Source organism: Schistocerca nitens, chromosome 5 (assembly GCF_023898315.1).
Source record: "Schistocerca nitens isolate TAMUIC-IGC-003100 chromosome 5, iqSchNite1.1, whole genome shotgun sequence".
Taxonomy (NCBI): domain Eukaryota; kingdom Metazoa; phylum Arthropoda; class Insecta; order Orthoptera; family Acrididae; genus Schistocerca; species Schistocerca nitens.
The window spans coordinates 195,180,145-195,206,753 of record NC_064618.1 but is presented as its reverse complement, the minus strand read 5'-3'; the positions used below and the strand labels follow the sequence as shown (position 1 = coordinate 195,206,753).

The 26,609-nt window shown below is 40.8% G+C and overlaps 1 protein-coding gene across 1 annotated transcript in view; it reads left to right on the top strand.

Annotated features, from left to right (window-relative positions):
- The window catches only part of LOC126260341 (nephrin-like), a 551,200-nt gene that overhangs the window by 341,603 nt on the left and 182,988 nt on the right, over positions 1 to 26,609 (top strand). Inside the window, exons 7-8 of the mRNA XM_049957665.1 lie at positions 13,137 to 13,267; positions 26,411 to 26,570. Of these exons, the coding sequence (XP_049813622.1) occupies positions 13,137 to 13,267; positions 26,411 to 26,570 (291 nt within the window). The remainder of the gene's footprint in view (positions 1 to 13,136; positions 13,268 to 26,410; positions 26,571 to 26,609) is intronic.

The window sequence follows — 26,609 nt, the reverse complement described above, 5'->3', positions numbered from 1 at the left end:
TATATTTTGAATGCCAATTTCGGTGATTGCTCTTTTTTGAGATGTCCACTTCTCTTCAAATGAAATGCCTACTGATCCATTCCTCGTAGCAGTATCTATAACCTCAGATAACTTCAACCATGTCTCTTCAGTCCTTAGCAGTTACGTATCCCACTCCTTTGCGCATTGATTCTTTCTGACTAGTCTCAAATTTCAGCCTACTCTTCGTCATTTCTAAATTGTGATCTGAGTATACAGCTACTCCTGGATATGGCTTACAATTCTGTATCTGGTTTCAGAATCACTGCCTGACGAAAATGTAATCTAAATGGAATCTTCAGTATCTTCTGGCCTTTTCCAGTTACACCTGCTCCTCTTATGATTCTTGAACAGAGTATCCTTAACTCCTTCCCCTATAGCCGCATTCCCATCTCCCAAGACTGTTAGAGGTTAATCTAAATTTACATAAATAATTACCCATTCCGTAATATTGTATACTTTCTCTGTGTATTCATCTTCTGCTTGTGGTGACGGCATGTACAGCAGACTAAACCGTATAAAATAATTTCTCTAAGCCTCCCATACAGATACTTCTGACAGTTTGTGATTGTGAACTTTTAATAGCTATGAAAGTAACTGTAAGACTTACAATGTAAGACATGGGGTGCCTACAGAAGTTAAGGGTTAAGAGGCGAAATACACCTGCATTAATTATTTACTGCACAGCCCTCAAGTTTTTCATTATGAATCTTGTAAGTATTTTGTGTATATTACAAACACACAATCACAAATTTTCAGAGCTATACTTAATGGCTTGGGAATTTCTATTAGACTAGGAGAAATCAATTTATACTTTCCAGTATAAAATAAAATGTGTTACCAGTATATTTAAAGTTGTTTTTATTCAGGTAAGAATTTTCTGATATTTTGTCTCATTTATGGAAATTTTTGATTCGAATTCAAATGTCCTGATCAGATTATACAAGAAACATGAAAATGTCAGGTTTATTTCATTTTATCTTCCTCTGACTCACCAATATACTCTTTCATCCAACGTATACCTTGCATAAAGGTGGTGAACATTAATATTGAAGATATTCAAGCAGATTTAGAGGCTTAGCAGCAAGTATCATTTATGACCCTAAATGTAAAAGGGCGAAATAGTAACGGTATACAAAGTACCCTCCAATACACAGCGCACAAGAAAGCAAGTTAATATTGCATTGCCATCTGGTTCTGAGCGCCACTGAAAATTTTAAGTCTGCAGCTCATCGGGAAACAATTGTGGTAAATAAGAATTACTCTCTAGCACACACCAAACAAGAAAGCGAGCACATTAGTAAGTTGTTTAATATAATTCGTGCAACGTCTGCCAAGCCGCTAAACAGAATGACAACAGCGCCGGATAATGAAAACGTAATGAAATAAGTCATGTATATACCACATTTGGTCAAAATTGTTCCAGGTGTCCCCCAGGTATGTTTTTATCTTACCTCCTGTCACCCTTCCTCTCAGCTCTACGGGTTCTAAGGGGCTATACTGTCACAATAACTTTTTTCCACGTTGCAGCTGGTTTGTGTTTTCACCTGCGTAGAAACAACTTCAGGCCTTACACAGGTGCACATATAAGTCGAATAAGTTGTTGCACAGGACTTCTGCAACAGGTAATTACGGTCTTTGCTCCAGTGGGGGCTTTGACACTATCTTCCAAGCAGTCATCGAGCACAAACTCCAATTGAAGAGGTGGTGTTCTGTGTTATGCTTCTTTGATAACCTGTTTTCAGCCCCACCTCTTCTTTATTACACAATCATCCTGTTCTAAACTATGTTTAAATTAGAAATATCTAGTTCCTGGGAAAGTTAATTTACAATCAACTGTAAATTTTGTACCGAACAGATAGGTAGTGGAAAAAGCGACCTATAAGAGACTTTTTAAAGTAAATCTGATAGCTTACATTAGTTTAATCACTAAAATGATAATGTAACTTCGCTCTGTAATCGCTCTAAATTTATTTTCCTTGTAACATAACGTAACTAACAATGCATTCATAGGTAATATTTTTCTTTGTGTGGTGTGTCAATGAAGATGTACAATGAAGGGCAAGAATAAATGTAAATGTTACCGTTAAGTGGTCGCCAGTAGCTGTCCAGGTAAACTCCGAGGTGAGGAATTGTTCAGTGCCCTGCAATCTGAATCGGCGCAGTTTGTGTTTCGCTCCCCGTATCTTCTGTCTACGGTGACTGTGGCGTCTGCATACTGCCATTCCGCGGCCTTCTGCGGGAGCCAAAATAAACCCCGGCGCACGCAGCGGCACTAAGCGGAACTTCTGGTAAATAGACAGAAGTCGCGGCGCGGTGCGCAGGATGTCCCGACTTAGAGCCGTGTATAAGCAAAGAACGACACAAAGCCCTGCAAAGAGGTCTGAAGTGAGAGAGGTCCCCGGCGTGAAGAAGCCGGCGGAACAAAGGCGCGACGGGTCTCCCGCCTGGAACAAATGCCGGCCGCCGGAAGCTCCTCCCCACCACCCTCCTGCAGGCAGCAGCACTGTCGCGGAACAGCCTCCGGGGAAGTCCCGCGCTCGCAGCTGTGGCTTCTTCCTTACGTGGCGCGTCGTTTAGCGTCTTCAGCTGGTGCTCACGTAAGCTCCCTACCAAGAGCATCGACTTTCGTAATTCAAGTAAATCAAATTATATTGCTTGAGGTATTTACGGAAATAACTGCGTCTGTGTTCAGCACTCTTTATTCTTTGAAGGACAATATTTTAATCCTTCTCCGATGCCAACAATTGCAGTTTCAGCCATAAAGGCATTTGAAGTGAAAATTACACAGAGAAACACAGAAAAAAGTTTAACCAAGGAGAAAGAGAGAAAAGGCTCATATTGTTTGAACAGTTATAGAGAACAATATAAAATGGGTATCCAAATTGATCTCCAAGTCCATTTGCCACAAGAAAGTAACAACGAATTCCATATGTTAACTCCAAAAAATAGGAGACACAAAGGCAGTAGAAATTTTTTTTCAGAAATATAAATCGAAGGTAGGTCATGAAAACCTCGTAACTCCACCTGCTTGTGAAAACCTCTTAAGTCCATTAACCAGTAACACCATTATCCGATATTTGAAAGTGCATGAATTTCTTCAGTCTGTCAATAGTCAATAACTATACTTCTAATATATATAGTGCATTTAAAATTAGTAGCAACTTTTGACATTTGGCTGACCGGAGAGAGATGTGACGTCATCGCCCAGGTAACACCAATGGCGAGTCGGCTTTCCCTACCATGCCGCCAGAGGTTCGGCTGGTAAAGCACCCCTGTTGCAACATTATGAATAAACAGTAAAATGTGGTGTTACGCATTACATCCATCAAAGTTCCCCATATCTCTTAAAGTAGTATTTTCTGGCGTTCAAGTGTTCTGTGATAGTCAGATACTATGAACAAGTGTTTTGTATTGGTGTCCGATTAACAGTGCAGTACATCTGAATGCAAGATTTGTAATAAAAGTGTCGTCCAAGAACACATTCACTGGCTGGGAAGATAACGTTCTGCTGCAAAGCGTTCTTCGGATTTCGACAGTACTTACAGACAAAACGTCATACCATTCTGTTGTGATGAGTAAAGCTTCAACAATTCAATTTAGGAAAGCAGATAAATTTGCTCTGGGTACAAAGAAATTTTCCATGAGATAAAGTTGAACCCGTTTAAGACCCAGTTAATGGAACCTGTAGTGCTGTGCATGCCAAAACTTCACGCTACCAGGTCAACGAACTGGCTAATTCCAAAGGAAATAGTTAGGTTTTCTCCGACGAAAGAAGCCATGTAAATGTTACACGACATTTGAGTGTCAGCCATACCAAGAACGTAGTTATAAAAACATTGATTCATGAAGGACATATTCCTCGAAACGAGGAATATGTAACGTCTCTTGTTGCCATGTTAAAATCTGCCTTTTTTTTGTCGAAACACAGCAGAGTTTGACATATTCATGTTACTAACATTCTAAGTCAGTTTAAATTACGACAGAATCCTCAAATGCGTAACATTAAACCAACAACTGAATGTAAGTCAAGTCAATAGTTTATGAAACAGTCGATTGGCAGTATAAAAACAAACTTGTAACTTCTTCACTTATAATATTACAAAACACACAGCAGTTCTCGTTTCACCAGCTATCGATGGCCATCAATAATTACATTATTTCACTGGAAAAAATTTTCAGTCGCTTGAATATCGCGATAGATATGGAAGTTTTGCATGTTAACCACATGGCAAAACACTATCGTCTTTGGGCGCTGTCATTTGCCAAAATAAATACATTACATATTCTCGAGATTGCAAACAGACGGCGATATCCTTCCAGGTCAAAAGAATAATTTAATATATTATCTACATTAAATACGCAGCAACACGCAACCTAATACGCACCAAACACAAATGCATGTCGATACCTATCTTTCACTGCAAGCTACGAATTTTTTGCAGTAGTTTACCTTCTATCGAAATATCACAATAACTATGACCATTAACGAAATGATATTGGGTTCATCATGAAGCTGACAAATTAAACTAGAAGATGTGAGAGAAGGACAGTTTATTACCGAAAAGTTTCTTTAAAATCGTTTGAGAAATATCGCTGATCTATCGACTTGCTCTTCACACAGTCAAGCGGCGCGCCGAGTAGACCAGGCATTGTACAGTGGCCATCGGCTGACACAACCGAGCGAGGTGGCGCAGTGGTTAGCACACTGGACTCGTCTTCGGGAGGACGACGGTTCAATCCCGTCTCCAGCCATCCTGATTTAGGTTTTCCGTGATTTCCCTAAATCGTTTCAGGCAAATGCCGGGATGGTTCCTTTGAAAGGGCACGGCCGATTTCCTTCCCAATCCTTCCCTAACCTGAGCTTGCGCTCCGTCTCTAATGACCTCGTTGTCGACGGGACGTTAAACACTAACCACCACTAACCACCCCATCGGCTGACACGTCCGGCATACACTGGCAACTACGCTACCCTCCACTCGCTGCGTACTGAACCGCCAAAAGTCGCAACTTTGCTTAAACGCACCATAGTTACGCATGTAGCATCTTTATGTGTATCACTTTATACGTTTTTAAGAAACCGTCTTTACTTCTCGTGTAAATTTAACAAAATGGAGTTACGAGGTTTCCATCGCCTACCGTCCGCCCCTGGTAGCTGAGTGGCCAGCGCGACGGAATGTCATACCTAACGGCCCGGGTTCGATTCCCAGCTGGGTCGCAGATTTTCTCTGCTCAGGGACTGTCAGTTGTGTTGTCCTTATCATCATCATTTAATCCCCATCGACACGCAAGTCGCCGAAGTGGCGTCAACTCGAAAGACTTGCATCAGGTGAACGGTCTACCCCACGGGAGACCCTAGCCACACGGCATTTCCATTTCCATCGCCTACCATAGAAATGTTAAAATTAGAAACATTCCAGAGAAAAAGAGGTGAAAGAATATTTACGAAATTTGAAAAAAGGGAAAGATACGTAGTGGAAACACATTGGAGTGTAACTCGAGTAGCCTTCAACGGAGATGAAGTTTAAACACCCAAATAGTCGCTTGCAAGCATTGATCAATATTTCTTGAGATTAATAATGTGGACTATGCCTGAAATTTTATATATACCACACGGTGCGTAAATTTGTTCAGTCTGCTTACGCGCTATGATTTCCTCTTCTGAAAGGACCTGAAGTAGATATTGCAGTGGTAGCGCTGAGAAATAAATCCAACAACGAAATGAGAAAATATTTTCCATCAAAACATATTACACGACGGTGAGTACAGCTTAGCACGTTTTTTCGCACTGCCGGAGCTAAATGAAAAATAAGAAAATATTGTTCTTGAATAAACATCTCAGCCGTAGACGTCTGTAATCGTTGGTCATGTGTTACAACACCTAAACTTGAATACGCTGCATGCTTGAAGACGTTAATATCCTCCCCAATACAGAGATCGCGGCAATGACTATGTCCTAATCATATCATTCTTTTCTAACACAAGCATGATACGTAGACTTTTTAATCGCCGCCGAAGACACGTGTTGCCTGTAGGACAATAGCACAAAGAAGAATATCGTTTACGAAGGTCTTCATTTCAGAGCAAAACCAGAAAATTGTTTATCGTTATGTGTATAATGAAGGAATCATGTCGTTCTAATTCTACAAATTAACTGAAGTTAAGCTTCAAGACGAATCTCATCGACCGTAAAACTTCTTTTGCGAATAGGCTAGTAATTGTTAAGAGGTAAGTACACCTGTAATATTACCCCTTTCTCTCGGCAGAAGCTTCGAATCTCAGGGGGAATGTTCAGCAGACTAATAACGTTGCAAAAATTGAGTTTTTCATTCTAAATTTATAACGCTGTTGCATTTCTTATCTTGTCAAACGTGAAAATTTTTCGACAGCATGGATCCAGATCGTAAAATTATTCCATAAGAGCAAGTATTTCGCAATGATAGCAGAGCATTTCCAACTCATCTGCCCTTCTCATATAAAAGTAGCTGTCATGAAGGCCAGTATCTATAAATACTGAAATCTGGCTGTGATCAAATACTTTTGATACTTAGTGGCAAAAGTGACTACTCAGTGGTAAGACACACTCTGAACGACACTCTCTTTTTTTTAGGATAAATTGGACGGTACAATCCCTTATTACAGAAAATGTGGCCGTCAAATTAATCAGACCCCGGCAGAAGTAATCCCCATGAGATTATGGAAATAGTAACAAAGTTGAACTACTTCACTTACTTTTTATTAATCAGAAAGCTTCTTTTTTTGTACATCTTAACACGTGAACTTGCCAGAAACAATGCGCAAGGAAACTAAAGACGGAGACGGGTGGGACTCTACAGAAAAAGAAAATACTGAGCACGACTCGATTTAACAATTTGTGCTATTTCTGAAACTAGATTGTAAATTGTGAGCAGTAAAAATTTACAAGTTCACAAATGAGCTGATCCTGGTATGTTAAACACCAGTGATTCCTTGCACTCATATCGTAATTTCTTAAAATGGTAACTATGTCATTAATGCTGAGTTTTTGCTGTAACATATTTGTCTCTGATATCTATGTTTTGCCTAGAGAGACGCCTGTTGAAGAAGGTTAATTGTTCAAAATGGCTCTGAGCACTATGCGACTTAACTTCTGAGGTCATCAGTCCCCTAGAACTTAGAACTAATTAAAACTAACTAACCTAAGGACTTCACACACATCCATGCCCGAGGCAGGATTCGAACCTGCGACCGTAGCGGCCGCTCGGCTCCAGACTGTAGCGCCTAGAACCGCACGGCCACTACAGCCGGCGGTTAATTGTTTGTTAGTGAGACTGTGTATAGGACAGTTTTCAACGAGAGATTTTCTCAGGACAAGGAAGCCCTCAGCACCATCAGAAGAATGATTTAACAGGTCACCGATGGCTAAACAGTCGTCAGTAGCATGAAAAACATACTAAATCAAATCACCTGTATTTTTACGTCGATGAAGCCTCTCCTCTTCCCGTTTATAATAGATGAGGCTAGTGTCACCTTCTCAGTATAGTAATCTAGTTTCCCTCAACAAGAGCTCTTGTAACTATAATACGTAATGCTCATTGATAATCCCGTTTAATTCCTTCATAACTGTTACGGGACTGTTCGGCACCTCAGTTACCTGTCACACACAAATATACTCTGCTCTACATCACTCAATTTCTTTTCCACTTACGCCAAATTATAGTATTACAATGATTTTTTAGGTATCTGTCCTGAAGTATATCACATCACTTGCCATCGGCAGTTCTAGTAGCCAACGTCGTGCAGATTTAATATCGTTCACTATTTGGAAACAATGGTTTATGAAGATGTATGACAAGCGAAGTAAGAGAGTACATATTGAAGCCATATGTGTGCGAGATACAGTTTGTTGAAGACTCCGTTCGAGCGTGTAGCAAACATATCGTGTAATGCCTCTCAGTTCGCTGTGCCTGATAAGGTACAAATGCGGTCTCGACCATTGATTGTGAACTCCAGAAGCAGGGAAAAATACAATTCAAATTGCCGTCGGGCCAATCCGAATTAGGTTACCCGTGAATCCGATAAAATTTTATAGGCAAACGTCAAGAGATGTTTCCTTAGAGTGATCGACAAGAGATTTAGTTCCCCAGTCTTGTCAAATAATGCTTGAACTTCTTTTCTAATGACCTGTTGCTCAACTGGATGTCAGACTTCAGTTTCCAATCCTTTCCTACCATATAACCAGGTATGAACCGTCGTCTCTACGTAAGCCAATAAAAAAACTAATTTTTCAGTCAGTATCACCGAACAACCATGGCTTTGTCATGCAGGTATAGTAGTGTTGACTTCTCAAAGTATACCCGTCACATTGTTAACGAGTTAAAACAACACATGATAACAGAACAATTATGGATTTATGGGCCGTCACCTCTGGCACCTAGAACTTTTCCACCTTTTCACATTACTCTCGAACCTCTTATTAGGGATTTTCTCTCTGGCGCAGGTCCCTGGCATTTGTATGAAGTATTTCAAACTGGAAAGACCAAAGTTATTACTATTAGATGAAACAATTTATTTACATTAAGGGGAGTTGGAATGCCCTATCTCGCCAATGTTAAATTTGCTAACTTTGTGTACCTTTTTCTTTGGAACTATTATCTTCAGAACTTTGAAATTCTGGCAGAGGTTTTCAGCATATATTGTGAGCCCACTGAACTAGAACCAATGTTTTCTTTTTGTTGGTATAGTATTTATGAATTTTTTACCATTAAGCCATTTTTTATTGGAAAAAGTATAACATAAACTTCCCTAGTTCAGAGAATAAGCCAGTTCTTGTCATGATTCTAGTTCAGTGGCCTCTTTGAACTGTTTTGCAGCATTTCTGAAAATTTGAATGTTGTTGGTTGAGTGGTTTATGAGATAAAGGTACATGTAACACTAAAAATGTCAAATGCCAGAAAATGCGATTAAAGTAATTTATTATGAAAATTCACAAATACCTTTTATTCTATTATCAAAAGTGTCCAGCAGAGTAATCAGGGTCATCTTCTAGTTCTTCTTCTTCACCTAGAAGCTTTCTTCTCCTTGCTGCCCTTGCTTTTTTTGTATTAAATTCAGCTGCATACTGAGCCTTCCTTACTCGCACGCTGTCCAGAAGCTGAAGACCTCTGATGGTGTTGATACCAGGAGCAATGCCGAGCCTTGCCATGACCTTTAGCCTACCCATATGACCATCATTGAATGAAATAACAGCATCACTGACTCCCCATTTCAATGTTTTTATCCCAACAAATACATTCTTAGGTACACGAGTCCAAATGAGGTTGTTGAACGACTCGTTTTGATTCTGGGTACAACCATGAAGACATTTTCGCAGAAGATCAGGATGCCCCAAGTCTCTATATATTGGTTTAATTACTTCCATAACAGCCAATGGAATATAATTTTTATGGTGATAAGGATCCCCAGTAGCTTGAGATTTTCTATAATTGCACCATGACTGAGGACCATCTGGACAAGCAAAATGTTGAGGATTATCATCAGTTGATGATCGATGTAAATATGTGGCCCATACAGCTTGTCTCATTTCCTGCAAATTATTTGCATTATTTCTTATTGCCATACCATAGTATTGTTGTAATTCATTTATAATTTTATCTGACAGGCGACCTCTAATGGTTTTACCATCTGACAAAATTTTGTCCTTCAGATTCTGTTTCAGTTTCCTTAGACGAGTGCCCATTCGTTTCTGAACATGACCGACACATTCTAGTTTAGTTATTGTCTTATTGACATATGGCATGGATTCTGTAACACTTTTGTATGCCTTGGAGTCCCCATCTCCAAGGAATTTTGTGTAAAATACTCCCCGTTCTTTTTCTGATCTGCTAAACATTTTCACAGCAGCGGCAGCCTCCATGCCTCCACTCGTACCTTCATAATTCTTGCTACATATGTGAGCTGCTTCTTTCTTACCAGATGCACAATGGTAACAATGTTTAGTGAGCACTTCATAGTCCAAAACTTTACCGCTGTCCACACTAGTAACAGTAGCAACAGCATTTTTGGATGTGTGACCCCTTTTCTGCCAGGTTCCATCAAAAGCAACAGGGATATCTGGGTTTCCTTCATTTATATATTTTGCTTCACTGGCAGCAGCTTTCATTGATAAATCTGCTACAGACTGAACAGCATCTCCTATCACTTCAGTGTAATTGTCAATTTTAGCAGGTGGAGGTGGAAGATTCATTATGGCACAAAATGTTTGAGCAGCAGTATGTCCTTTACCAATTGCTCTCATTGCATACATTAGCCTGATATTACTCTCAAACAAATTGCTACTGCATGTTTTAGAGCTCCAAAAACAGGTCTCATTTTCACAACTGGCACAAACTATAGCAATTTTGCAGGAAAGTCCTATAGAGTTTGTTATGTTCATATCAAAAGAACCTCCACAAAGATTACAACACAAACATTTCTTCATAAACTCAGTAAAAACAGGAAAGTCGACTAAAACATATTGTTCATTAGAAGCTTCATCTGTAATTTCACTTGCACAGTTTGATAACTTCTTTTTTGATGCACTGGTGGGCGTGTCTCCTTCACACATCTCAGCTGTACAAACGTCAGAACTTTCACCAGCATCAACAGGTGCTGAAGCAGAATCACTTGAACAAACGTTATTTGTAAATCTATTACCGCGAAACTTTCGCTTTTTAAATAATGATGCACTCCTAGGCATCGTAGAAACTACGCACTCACCACTGAAAGTCAAAACAAGACAGATAACAAACTCCAAATGAGCGACAAACTAAACTCGAGGCTCAAAACAAACACTCACAGATCAAAAACTGAACAATAAACACAGCTAGTCGTAAAAACAATGGTACCTATGGAAGGATCAAAGATTCTACAACTGAAGAGTGAAATCCACAGCCTTCTATATGTAATGTTTTCGGAAATGCGAAGATTTAAATGTGTACAAATCACAAGATGGGTAACTTTGCTGGGCGCACATGTAATTTTGAAAAATTAAATAAAAATACTTCCAATTGGAATTTCTTAACAAATTTTGCACCATTTTAAGCAGAAAATTTCAAATTAAGTTATAAGGTTAAAAACTGAAAATGTGAATTTTTTCCATTTTCCGGCATTCCAACTCCCCTTAAGCTCCTCCATGATCTCGTAGAAAGCCACAAATTTCTGCTTCCATCGATGACAGTGAGTGAAATACACTGTTTCTGAATAACGGCAGACAGAAAATCAGATCAATTTCTCTGTCAGTAGTACAACTACAGCGTGTGATACGCTTGGATGTCGACACTCTGCTTGCAAAAAATATCTCAGTTTCATTAAGAGTCGTATGTTGTCACTGAAGAATGCCTTTAGACAGAAGGAACAGTGCTTTTACTTCGGAGGAAAAAATGCTATTTCTGTTCTTTTAAATGTAGCGGCAGAGAGAGAGAGAGAGAGAGAGAGAGAGAGAGAGAGAGAGAAAGAGAGAGAGAGATAAACGGAATGACACGGTTATTATTATGTTTAGTTGTGAACAGGTGTTACCTGAGTACCTGCATGTTATAAAATGCAGCATGTCGCAATAACTTCGCCAGTAAGATATTGAAGCAGGAACCCCAACAGCGAAGACTTATGTAACGAAGTGAAACAAGCTGCGAAGGAATGGAGACAAACTGATAAACGAACTGAATTAATAATGACTGCATAAGAGCACCTTCACATATTTCTTGCATATAAAGAAACTTTATTCATTTAAAACGTACTGAATTTGTAGATGTTCTACCTCACGTCAATCATGAAGTCTACGTAGAAACTACTCTCACTGAAACACAAACAGCACAAGTTAGAGAACAAACATTCTACACATCCGCTTTTGTAGCCAACCAGTCGCAATGCAATGTCATTCTCTGTCTGACTGAACTAATATTTGGAATTTGGTGTTGGTACAATATTTTACGGAAGCCATTTGAAGAACAAACGTTTAATTTTTTTCTGTTGCAGTGTCATTTCCTACACGTGATTGTGTCACAGGATATAACCGCTTCATCAAATAATTAATATATGCATTAGATATTACGTCACTGTGTTGTGGGTCTAATAAAGTCCTTATCTAATCAAGCTTAAATCACATTAGCACTGAAATTTGTTCACCAACAAAAATTTTATTAAGGACTTATGTGTTGGTATTGTACAACCTCACCCTATTTTTCCCCTGTTTGGCAGTCATGATGGCCCATACTCTCATGTGCCTGCTAATCTTGTCTGCTACCTCTCCTTCAACTTACAATGAAGCATAAATAATTCGTCAAACCCATTGTCGCCGGCCAGTGTGGCCGAGCGGTTCTAGGCGCTACAGTCTGGAGCCGCGCGACCGCTACCGTCGAAGGTTCGAATCCTGCCTCGGGCATGGATGTGTGTGATACTGTTCTGTTGATATCCTAACTAATAGATAATGACAAGTTTGTGTTCTTAAAAGAAAATGAAGTAATGTTTATGGTGATTATGTGGTTGATTGAAAAGGCTCTTTTTGTTTCCTTGTGCCACACTGACACGATAATTCACAACGTCGCAACAGCTTCTACCAGCCGGTGGTTGTATTCAGACTATCAACAGACACAGAGGAGACGAAGAATCGCTACACAAATTGTAAAACTAGCGAACTAATAAATGATTGAAAAGAATATAACCATATCCAAACGTACGTTATGCAAACGGTTTTCGTTTCGTCTTAAATACTGAAGATGACAGTTGACAGATTTCGAGATTTTGTAGGGGAAGTGAAATTCTATCTTTGTCTAACCATAGGTGTCTATATTTGTGAAGGTAATTATTGCTTCTACAGATTTTACAGTTATTTTCTTTAGAATAATGTGAGATGATTGTTTATACCATGTGTAAAGGTTTTTAAACAATTTTTAACTTTTTGCGTTTATAAGAATGGCAAGATGGATACCGGGGCGGGGAATGGCACATAGGCACAAGAACCTATGCAATAATTGCCTTGTTTAGAATATAAACATACATATAATGTTGTAATAATTTATAGAAGTTCTTTTGTATTATTAATATGTGTTGCAATAGTTCGCTACCCGATTTGCAATGCATTGCTTTTTTTCTCTTCTTCACAGATGTTCCTCAGACTGAGCTTCGCTTAGGAGCAAACCTGAATCCTAACGACATCGAGGAAGGGGACGATGTGTACTTCGAATGCGAAGTCAACGCCAATCCCAGTGCCTACAAAGTGATGTGGAAGCACAACGTAAGTACATTTCTGGTTATTTTTAGACATCTTCATTTTCAAGCGTCTTCTAACCAGACTGCGTGTCTATGGAATATCACCTCAGTTGTGCGACTCGGTTGGTGATTTCCTGTCAGAGAAGTCACAGTTCGTTGTCATAGACGGAAAGTCATCGAGTTAAACAGAAATATCATCTGGCGTTCTCCAAGGAAGTGCTATAGGCCCTCTATTGCTCCTGATCCATGTTAACGACATAGGAGTCAGTCTGCAAAGTCCTCTTAGATTATTTGCGGATGATGCTGTCATTTACCGTCTTGTAAAGTCATCTGGTGACCAAAACGATTTCCAAAACGATTTAGATAAGATATCTGTATAGTTCGAAAACTGGCAATCTACCCTGAATAAGGAAAAGTGTGAAGTTATTTACATGAGCACTAAAAGAAATTAGCTAAATTTCGATTACGCGATAAGTCACACGAATCTGAAGGCTGTAAATTCAACTAAATAATTAGGGATTACAATTACAAATATCCTAAATTGGAACGATCACATACGCAATATTTGGGCTAGAGCAAACGAAAGACTGCGATTCATTGGAGGAACACTTATAAGGTGCTACAGGTCTACTAAAGAGACTGCATACATTACACTTGTCCGCTCTATTCTGGAGAATTGCTCTGCGGTGTGGGATCTGAATCAGGTGGGTATGTCGGATGACATCTAAAAAGTTAAGAGAAGGGTGGCTCGTTTTATATTATCGCGAAATAGGGGAGATAGTGCCACATACATGTTACGTGAATTGGAGTGATAATCAGTAAAACAAAATCGTTTTCCGTTGCGACGGGTATCTTCTCATGAAATTTCAATCCCCAGTTTTCTCCTCCGACTTCGGAAACATTCTTTTGGCACCCACCTACATAGGGAGAAATGATCATCACGATAAAATAAGAGAAATCACGGCTCGCACAGAAAAATTTAAGAGATCGTTTTTCCCGCGTGTCGTTAGAGAGTGGAGATGGTAGAGAGACAGCTTGAAGGTAGTACACTGAATTCTTTTCCAGGCACTTAATTGTGAATAGCAGAGTAATCATGTAGTGGTAGATAAATGTTTGGCACATGGTCTGTGGTGAGGTGATATGCTGGTCCCCTGTTGTGCACCAATCATGTTGGAAACTTTCTGCTTTTTTAGTATTTTAATAATTGTTGGACACGAGGCAGCAACGATGAGATATATCAGGGACATATTGCACAAAGGGAAAAACGGTTAATAGGAAGCCTAAAAACAATTACGTCAATAATTTACACTGCTGGCCACCGTAAATGCAACACCAAGAAAGACAAGAGGTAGCACAACAAAATTTATTTTGTAGATAACATGTTGACCAAGTATCAAATTATTACGTTTACAGACGTCTGTGACATGTGGTTCCTGCCAGAATCAGTAGCCAGAGTAGCCGCCATTGTTGGAGATCACCGCTGCCACACGTCTCGGCATTGAGTCAGAGACGTTGGATGTGTTCCTGGGGTACAGCAGCCCAAGCAGCTTCCACACGTTGCCAAAGATGATCTGGTGTAGCAGCTGGGGATGTAATCTGGGTCACTAGTTGAGCAACCATGGACGACATGTTTTCTATCGGCGAAAGATCCGGAGAGCGAGCCGGCCAGGAAAGCAATTCAATCTGGTTATTGACGAAGAACCTTTGGACAATGCGTGCCACGTGTGGTCGCGCATTATCCTGTTGAAATATGGCTGTGGCCGAGCCCTGAAGGTAAGGAAGGACAACTGGCTCCAGAACCTCGGATATGTAGCGCCGGCTATTTAAAGTACCGGCAATGCGTACTAGAGGCGTGCGAGAGTAATATCCAATACCGCCCCATACCATACTACCCGGTGCAAGACCAGTGTGGTGGTGCATACTGCAGCTGTCCAGCATCCTCTCTCCACGGTGTCTCCACACTCGAATCCGACCATCGTGGTGCTGCAGACAGAAGCGTGCCTCGTCAGTAAAGACAACGTCATTCCATTCTACCGTCCACATCCGTCTGTCATCACACCATTGGCGACGGAGACGTCTGTGGTTCTGCGTCAATGGTAGACGAAGCAATGGACGTCTTGCGGACAGACCACTCTGCGTAAACGGCGTTGAATGGTACGCGCAGACACTGGATGATGCGTTACAGACGCAATGTGCTGTGCTATGGTTCGGGATGTCACTGAGCGATCCGTCACTGTCATGCGCACAATTTGCCTATCAGCACGTGCAGTGGTGCACCGAGGTGAATGCGATCGACCACGTCGGTCCGTCGTACCCTCCTGCATCAAACGGTCACATATCCGCATTACAGTTGTTTGGTTTCGTCCAACACGACTAGCGATTTCTCTGTATGATAATCCACAATCTCGGTAAGCCACTATCCTTCCTCTGTCGAACTCGGATACTTGATCAAACGATGTTCGCTGTTGTCTACGAGGCATAACTGATCGTCTTGTGAAACAACCACAAGGTAAACACACGTGCCGAACGTACACTCGTCGAAATCGCCAAGCCTTAAATGGCGCTATGAGGTGGCGCCACAGGCGCGCGTGATGTGCGTCTGCGCTGAAATTCTAATCAGTTGCATATCTCATCACTGCAAACCCATGGTGTAAATTTCACTTGATTCGGATGCTTCCTTCAGGGTGTTGCATTTACGGTGGCCAGCAGTGTATATTTTGAAGTATACTTTTGAGATCATTTCAAATTGTCCATTTGTCTTTCTTCTGTGCCACCTTCGACACGATACTTCATTCATTCTTAAACTAGTGGTCTGCAGTACTGTGTTATTCCGCCATTGGTGGAGGCTGTTACTTTCCGTCAAGGCTTCGTACTTGCTCCTAGTATATCGATACGTCTCTCCCGCTACGGCAGTTGATTAGACTACACCTTGATGTATAAAAGTATCATTGTCAATTTCTGTTTGCTCATAGGCATCATATACACTGAAGAGCCAAAGAAACTGGTACACATTGCTAATACCGTGTAGGGCACCTGCGAACACGCAGACGTGCCGCAGCACGACGTTACGTGGACTCGACTAATGTCTGAAGTAATGCTGGAGGCAACTGACACCACGAATCCTGCAGGGATGTCCATAAATACGTAACTGTACGAAAGGATGAAGATATCTTCTGAACAGCACGTTGCAATGCATCCCAGATATACTCAATAATGTTCATGTCTGGCGAGTTTGGTGACCAGAAGAAGTGTTTAAACTCAGAAGAGTGTTCCTGGAGCCACCATGTAGCAATCCTAGACTCTCTGGGAATGGCATTGTCCTGCTGGAACTGCCCAAATCCGTCGGAATGCTCAATGGACTTGAATGGATGCAGGTCGTTAGACAGGATGCTTACGTACGGTTCCGAAAGACCATAACGGTAATGATTCGTTTAATGCTTCTCACGCTGACACTTGTTGATGGTCCAGCATTCAAATCTCTAGCAGTTTGCGGAAGGGCTGCATTTCTGCCACGCTGAACGATTCTCTTCAGTCGTCATTGGTCCCGTTCTTGCAGCATCTTTTTCCGGCAGCAGCAATATCGGATGTATGGTGATTTACCGGATTCTTGATATTCACTTCTGAAACTGTCGTAGGAGAAAATCCTCCCTTCATCGCTACCTCGGAGATGCTGTGCCCCATCGCTCGTGCGCCGACTGTAACACCACGTTCAAACTCAATTAAACCTTGGTAACCTGGAAATGTACAACCGGTACCCGGTATAACAAATGCACTAGACACTTGTTGTCCTTCATAGGCGTTGCCGACGGCAGCGGCGTATTTTGCCTTTTTACATATCTCTAAATTTGAATACACCTTCCCATACCAGTTTACTTGGTGCTTCAGTGATATTTCTGTATTTGAATACGCATGCCTATACCAGTTTCTTTGGCGCTTCGGTGTATATTCTAATTCAGTGGACATAGTCTTCGCTGTGCACCGTTTGCACCCACAGGCCTGGTGTACTGATACCTGCCCACACTAGTTGTTTTAAGAGAATGATTAGATTAGCTGAGATAAACGTTTTTTTTTCTATCGATCTGTAGTAAAGAAATGTGATAAAACTTGAATAATTATCACACGTTTACAAAAGAAGTCATATGCTTGTGTTCCACCGAGATTATGAGTGGAAAGATCCTCAAGGATGTGGAATAACTAAAAAAAATCTTAAACTTAATTTCATTTGACAGATAACAAACACATGTCACAAAACATGTAATGGAATAATACACTGAAATGCAGATGATAATTCTTCGGCTGTTGTAGCCGAACTTTACACAACAGAAAATATATTTGCAACAAGTCTTTCGTTTACTATGGAGGAGAAAATAAATGTTAGTTGTTATTTCCTGGATTTGCTAGTCTACAAGAAAGAAGACCGTAGCTTGCGGCACACGGTATGCAGAAAGTAGCTGGAAAAAGCTGGAATTAATGGTATTTCACGTGCTTGTGGAAACGTCTACGTAGGTACTACGAAAAGAACAACAGAAAAATACCAGAAGAACGTAAGAGCAACTGTACAAATGTGAAACGCGCAGATAAGCTGTTGCGCAACACCTGTTTGCAGCAGAACACCACCAGATTCGGTTTGATAGGACTCAGGTCCTCGCAGCCGTGAGCCAATACAGCGATAGGTTGTATAGCGATTCATTAGCGATATTAATGTGGTAGAGGGAATGTAATGGTATCTTGATTCAGGAGATAGAAAATTTATGTACCAGCGTTCGAAGCTGCGACGTTAGTTATAGCAGATGAAGGGAACCGAAAACTGCCAAATATGCACGAGCTTTGAAAATACGACTATGTGACGCGATCCATCGGCGTGGGAATACACGGTAACGAATTTCTATTTTTATTTGTTAAAATAATCAGCAAGCAGTTGCTCAAGAGGAATTTTACTTCTTTATCGGTTTCAGGCGCCTACTGCCCTTCTTCAGAACATTACAATTATCGCAATATTACCTAGGTGTATTTTTGACGCTCGTGGATAAAGCGATACTTAGAATGTTCTGAAGAAGAGCCGTAGGCTCCTGAAAGATAAAGGAATAAAATTTCTTTTGTATGTCTGTTTGTTGATTACTTCAACAAATTACACAGGTCTATCGCCGCATGCCCTCTAAATCATTCTCTCATTAAAATGTATTAGTAATACAGCAGCTAATATAAGTGTGGAACATTTTCCCACAAATGGCTAAAATGGTACTATAGCTAGCTGTCTACCTTTCAGATGACGTATCACAAGAGTAGTATAATGCCTCGTTGTTGCTCTATCAATAACATTCTTAGTTTAGTGCAAAGTAGAGCAGTGGTTCGGCACGAACCGAACTACTCGAGCGGTTTTCGGCATAGCTCAAGAAATCTCGAGCTCTGCTCGATCTTTGGATGTGTGTGCGATTAGTGACATTTGTTAGTACTATCTCGACGACCTGCCTTAGGGTCTTTAATGCACTATTGATTTTAACTGTAACAGTAGCTGTGAAACATAGCGTGGAAGTCACATATTACAACGGCAGCTTGTAAATAAATTAAAAATTACAGTAATAGTTCTGCCAAGTTCTCAACCATTGGTTCGTTCCTCGATCTGGTGGAACAATCGCAAAGACAGGTCTTATTTTCTCTATAGCATCTATAGTTATTTTATCGCGATAATTTTTTTTAAAATACTTAATTGTTGATTAACTGAGTTCCTTGTTTCACCTGAAAGTAGACATCTTGCTGTCAAAGTGATTAAAATCTGGTATCTTCTTTTGCTTGATACTGTAATATGTGATCAGGGATTGAGATTCTCATCTGCAACTGACTTAGTGGTAAATCGTAAATCACTGTACTCTACATAAACCTTTTTCTTTGAGGACGACATTTTCACCTAGGACTGTTACATTTGTTTAAAAACCAGTATAAATATTTTTAAATCCATATATACTTGTACAGTGCGAGAAAATCCATATATACTAGTACAGTACGAGAGCTTCTGTAGCAAATTTGTTCTGATACATCAGATGTTTGTGAAATGGTACGATTTGAAACTACTTCTTCCAGTGTTCCACGAAATTGTTCAATTTTAAGCAGAAATATAACTTCTTGTTGTGACTATTTCATAGTTTCTCGCGTATCGTTTCACTCGCACCACACTTGCCAAATGTCACATGATTGTTCGAACGGCATCGATACTATATCCAGCATAGCGACGTATCGGGATATCGCCAGCCCGTTCGAACGTGACCACCGTTTGCCCAGCCCTAATGCAAACATGGCGCTGGCGTTTTACAAAATGAGAGCGCACATAAAAGAATGCTACGTACAGCGGTTGGTCAAAATAATGCGAACGCCGCGGAAAATTCATGCTTGAACATAAGTGCAGATGCTAGCTAAGCATTCAGATGGCACTGTTATTTTTGACCACGAACGCCACCCGCGCAATACCCTTAATACCTTGCAAGTGGCAGTCGTGGCCAGAACACTATTCTATGTAGTTTTGCGTGAATTATTTCGCTGCTAAGTGAATTTGAATGTGGGCAAACTGTTGGTGCTCGTACGATCGATGCAATCATAAACAAGGGAGCCGAAGAATTTTGTGTGTCAAGTAGCACAGTATCAACGATTTATACCGCATACAGGAAAAGCGAGAAAACATCATAAGCTAAGTCATAACGTGGAGTTGAATGACCGTGATATTGAAGAGCATTATGACGAAAACTAAGGCGTCGTTAGCTGCAAAGATAACTACAGAACTGAATGTCGTATTGTTGATCACAATTAGCACAAAAACAACACGAAGGGAGAGTCATAAGCTGGGAATGCAAGGGCGATCTCGAATTGCAAAATCACGCAGCGGTGACGAAAAGTCACGTAACAGCAAAACGTGCTGGCTACGCTATAAAACCTGGACTATGGTGCAACGAAAGAAACTCATTTTTGAGGTAAACCTTGTTTCACACTCCTTCCAACTTCTGCCGAATTTACTTGTGGCGTACGGCGTCGCCAAGTTCATGATGCGCCGGCTGCGGTGGTCTAGCGGTTCTGGCGCTGCAGTCCGGAACCGCGGGACTGCTACGGTCGCAGGTTCGAATCCTGCCTCGGGCATGGGTGTGTGTGATGTCCTTAGGTTAGTTAGGTTTAAGTAGTTCTAAGTTCTAGGGGACTTATGACCTAAGATGTTGAGTCCCATAGTGCTCAGAGCCATTTGATTTGAAGTTCATGATGCACTATTCTTGGTGCCAAGATCGAAAACATTGTAGATTTGGTGATGATTCGGGCATCCATATTCCATGCGCTCATGGTTAGCCATGCAAGGTCGTATTACTGCCAAGAATAATGTGACAATTTTGGCTGATCAGGTCCACCTTATGGTTTGATGTTTCTTCCCCAGTGGTGACGCTATGTTCCGAGAGGACAGATCCCTTTCCAGCTCACCGCGTCCAGGACCTGAGTTATGTGTACGAGCATGAAATTGGCACCAATTTTCAGGAAGAACGGTATAAGATTCCTTGCAAACAATGCGAGACTAGTATTTATCCATTTCGAGACGACCGTAAGCTAGTTTGAATGCTAACGATTTTCCTGTACTGTATTAGGCACGGTAAAGTGTTGTCTATGGTGTTTCAATGTTTTGCTCCACCTGCTATAAGTAACAGCATTGTTACTATTAGCACTGGGGTTGTATGTAAAATGACATCAACTTTACATCGAGTGCAGAGAAGCATCATTGATTTGAGAATCATAATTGCGGTCAAAAATACATTCTTCCGTTTCATTCAAAGTTTTTGTATGACAATGAAGACATTTCTTCACAAACTAGAAATGGGGATCTCTACAATTCGACTTTACAATGACTATGACCACTTTTGGTAGACTCACAATGACCTCGGCCATGTTTCCGCGCAAACTCACTAGGAGGCTAGTCTTTGGTTAGCAATACACTACTTGGATTCTTGGCGCATTTGTTGACGGTGACCTAAAGGATGCTGACTGTGAGCAAAGGGCAGGCCCGCATCTGGGGGAGGGAGTAAATCGGGGTATCTGCCCCGGGCGGCAATTTAAGGGGCACCAAATTCATATTCTTGAAGGAAGAAAACCTTGTTTCACAAAGCACCTAGCATCTAGCGAACGTTGGCCTATCGATTATTCATGAGATTTTGAAACACACATCTGTCGGTTTTTGAAAACTTTTGAACACATTATAAGTAGATTTCTGCTCGAATCATAAGTTGATTTTTGAATGCGTGCATAGTGTAAGTGAAATCGCTGCCAAGGGAAGCACTGTGGTGTCAAGACATTGAAAACTTTCCCGCACACATAAGGGACGGGGCTGTACGAGCTGAGCCGAATAAACCCCAATGGGTGAATACCAATCGTTGTTAGTTTATGTGGTTGGTAGGATGTGTGAATGATAAGACTTGTTACAATTATTAGCGGAATCCACAGACCCAGAGTACCAGAGTGGAAATTAACCACTACCAGGAATAACAGGTGAGCAAGATCACATATTACCTTCTCGGTGTACCCAAAAAAAATGAAATTTTGAGAAATTTTTTTTGCAAGATCACTACACAAATAAGGGTCAGTTGTTTAGGCCCGGTTAGCAGCCACTAAAGTTCTATACTCTGAATATCGTGGAAAACACGTTGTACGAACACGTAATAACGCCTAAGCTGAGAATAAAAGCACGATAACTGAACTCATGATTCTGGCAGCGTTAGTGAAATTAACAGGACAATAGGTTTTGACAATGGCAAGAATAGTTACAGAATTAGTGACAAGGTTGTATGTTAGAACAGGGAAGCAGAAGAAACGAGGATATCACACAAATTATATGGATGAATGTGACAATCCCAAATTTATGTAAACATTTCGCGCTAGTACTATTTCTAATGCTTGAGAACCTGGAGCGTATGAATGAAATATGAAACTATTTCCTAACATAAAACTTTTTGCTTGTGATAAGCCTAATAGGCATCTCACAATGGTAGTTCGTTATTTATATTCTGTCGTGCTATTTACGTAAATGAGGTAAATAAAAATTACAATTTATGCCAGAACAGTCTCTCTAATTTGGTGAATTACTATTGCTACAATATTAGAAAGGCAAGCAGTGACAAAATTGACGTAATAATATCGAGAAACCACAGCACTCTTGGCTACTATTCGTATTAACAGCGTTTTCAATTTTAAACAACGACATTTTGTTTTTTATATAGCAAAACGTTTGACGAACTTTGATAAGGTAACAGATTTCTTCGCAGAAAGGAAAGCATTCTATGTAAAACTGTAGCAAGATTAGAGAGAAAAAATGTTGGGATCTAAACACTGGAGACATGTGTACTCCCTCGCTAATCTGGGGTTAATTGTACCTAGTTCAAAGCATAGGACTTCGTTATATTGGCTATTTACAGATTTATGGGGAGCCTACTACCATACTCATTACATAGAATTATGCAGTCTTCAAACTATTCAGAAGGAAGTGCGCTACAAAAGCAACATATTTCAGAAAAATCGATGTTTTTTTTTATTTTTGTCCTCCTATCTCAAACGCTCGAGTGGGAACGGGAGGGTGCGCCACAATCAAGTTTTTGCCCCTCTTCGGAAATATCGTATACCCGGGGCTAGCAAACTGTAAACGTAAAGTTCTGTATTAAGCTCGAGAAAACCTCTAGGGAAACGTGGGCAACGATAAAGCAAACGTGTGCAAGCGAGGCACATTCAGGAAGTCGTATTTTCAAGTGACATAAAAGTTCACGTGAAGATAGGCACATTCAGTGCGAGACAATCCCAGAGCTTGTCGTCCTTCTGGAGCACATAACGATGGAAACGTGGAGTGTGTAATGCAGTTAGTTCAAACAGGATGTTCCATCACACACTAACAGCCGAACAGAAAGAGAAAAGACGAAGAATTTCTGCTGGACTACTGGATTAAGCCAGACCTGATTTCTCATTTCTGACAAAGATTATTTGCAGGGGATGAAAGTTAGTGCTATCAGTACGACCCTCACACAGAGCTTCATGGTACTGAATTGCGGAGTCCCGGGTCACCAGCCTCGAAAAAGTCAAACGACAACCTTTGAGAACAAAGACAATCTTGATCGCATTCTTTAATAGTAAGGAATTAGTTCACCATGAATATATTCCTCCAGGTCGAACGGTGTATCTAACTCCTTACATCAAAGTCTTGAAACGTTTGCGACAAGCAATTCGACGTCGCAACCCTGATTTGTGGCATGCTCAGGTCTGGTGCTTAATGCATGACAATGCAGGACTCCATACTGCTTTATCTGTTACTGAGTACCCGGACTGCTTCCAGGACCTCTAGCAATGTTGCACTAGTGTATAGGTAGCCATAGAAACTACTTCGATAGGAGCTGGGATCATTACTTGCTAAGTGCAATTTTCTACTTAAAAAAAAAAAAGCTGTCCTGGAACTTTTCTGAGAAAGGGAGTATGTGTACACATGCTCCCATTCTTTCATCTATTATCTGACACCAAGTGTCTGATCTCTTTGATTATACTCCATGTAGATTCCAATAGCTCTTCACTGTAGTTTATATCATATTACTGCAAAAATCTTAAAAAAAAGTATTGTTAACTGTCAGGTGCTTTGAAAAATATATGATGAGCCCCATGACATCCACAGACAGTGAGACGAAGACGAAAGGCAATGGGGTAGGATTTGGAATGCAAGCCAGACGAGGGACGAAAACTGATAAAAGAAGCAAAGGTAAAGTGTTTTCTGCTGACTCAGTAAATCCTTCTTACAGAGTGGGTTAAAACTGAAAAGTTGTTAAAATTTAAGCCACTGTCTGCTACAAATTTCAAATTTCCTTTTCTGCCAAGCGCAGAACATTTTCATATGAAGTGTTAGACATAAGAAACCAAATTTTTCAGTCGTTGTAGTCCATATCATAGTTTTCTCATAGTATTTCAAGAGATAAATGATCAGTAGGTTCAAATGGCTCTGAGCACTATGGGACTTAACTGCTGAGGTCATCAGTCCCCTAGAACTTAGACTACTTAAACCTAGCTAATTTAAGGACATCACACACATCCATGCCCGAGACAGGATTCGAGCCTGCGACCGTAGCGGTCGCATGGTTCCAGACTGTAGTGCCTAGAACCGCTCGACCACCACGGCCGGCCCAAATGATCAGTAGCAACAGCAGTTGTTCAAAAAATGTTCTCCACTTTTTCATGTATAAAAAACAATTTTTTGGAAAATGACCGCCATTGTTATGTACACCCTTTGCCAATATATCATATGAAACATAACCATTATGCTTTGTAGTGCATTGCTTTAGAACTGTGTCTTCATAAAGCAATCAAAGGACAACTGTAACAAAATACAATCAGTTCCACAAGCAAGTGTATGTTGTTATCTCTATGAAATAAAAGACACTGTTATAAATATATGTTTACGTGAAAATACATGTTATTACTAATTGCACAGTAGCCCAATAGTTAATCCAATCCCCGCCATTATCGATTATAGCTTGGCAATTTAGCCCTCTCTCCAGTAAATTATACACGTTCCCAACCTCTAAATACCGTTTGATCTACTTCGCAAGGAATGTCTTTGACTTTCTAACAAGGGAACCTCCCCATCGCACCCCCCTCAGATTTAGTTATAAGTTGGCACAGTGGATATGCCTTGAAAAACTGAACACAGATCAATCGAGAAAACAGGAAGAAGTTGTGTGGAACTATGAAAAAAAATAAGCAAAATATACAAACTGAGTAGTCCATGCGGAAGATATGCAACATCAAGTAGAGTGTGAGCTCAAGAGCGCCATGGTCCCGTAGTTAGCGTGAGCAGCTACGGAACGAGAGGTCCTTGGTTCAAGTCTTCCCTTTAGTGAAAAGTTTAATTTTTTTTTATTTTCAGACAATTATCAAAGTTCAGGCACTCACACATAAACATTTTCGCTCTCCAAAATTCCAGGACATGTTCAGATTTGCTAGGACATATGCAGGATATGATGGTCTACACACGTAAAAATTTTAAAACGTTAAAAACATATGTTTTCACAGAGCGCATAGGGAAAACTGTGCGACTGTGAAACTGTTGCATTCATTTGTTGCAGTTTATGTGACAAACTCTTATGTTTTCATTACTTTTTGGGACTGATTATCACATCCACAAGAAACCCTAAGTCGGGCAAGGTAGAAGAATCTTTTTACCCATTCGCCAAGTGTACAAGTAAGGGTAGTCGATAAAATATTCCTGTCATGTGACGCACATGCCGTCACCAGTGTCGTATGGAATATATTAGACGTGTTTTCCTGTGGAGGAATCGGTTGACCTATGAACTTGCGATCAAATGTTTTCGGTTCCCATTGGAGAGGCGCGTCCTTTCGTCTACTAATCGCACGGTTTTGCGGTGCGGTCGCAAAACACAGACGTTAAACTTATTACAGTGGACAGAGACGTCAATGAACGAACGAACAGATCATAACTTTGCGAAAATATAAAGTAAACTTTTCACGCGAGGAAAGACTTGAACCAAGGACCTCACGTTCCGCAGCTGCTCACGCTAACCACGAGACCACGGCGCTCCTCAGCTCACACTCCTTGATGTTGCTTATCTTGCCCATGGACTACTCAGTTTGTATATTTTGCTTATTTTTGTCATAGCTTCACACAACTTCTTCCTGTTTTCTCGATTGATCTATGTTAAGTTTTTCAAGACCTGTCCACTGCGCCAACTTGTAACTAAATCTGAAGGGGGTGCGATGGGGAGGTTCCCTTGTAAGAATTTTAGCAGCAGCTTCATATGAAAGCTTTGGTTCCTTTGAATGATTTACGTGGAACACTGCCTGGTGACGCTTCAGGTATTCTGCTCTCATTTTAAACTGCAACAGACAAAACAAAGCGTTCGACTTTCAGCCTGTTTGTCTATACACTGTGCAAAAAGTGCATTGATTACAGATTCGAGATCACTATCGGAGATGTCACTGTGGACGTTACATTTACAATTATGGTATACTCTTTCTTAGGGAACTGACTGTACATGCTATCGACGAGCAGGCAGAGGATTCTGCAGTCTTGTTGAGCTGCCACCCCTAAGATGAGCCAAACGGAGAGGGATACCAGACGTTTCAAATACAGGATAGTGCTTCATGTGAGGCGCACATGTTGCAGGGGGCGCCGCTGCATCACAGCACGTCTGACGGCATCATCGTGAGCACGCACAACCTGGCGCTGCAGATGGTGAGCAAGCACCAGGCTGGCAACTACACCTGTTCCGCCTCCAACATCGAAGGCGACGGCGCCAGCAACACCGTCCAGCTCAGGGTCATGTGTGAGTACGCGGCAGGGCGCACTTAAATCTACACTGTGC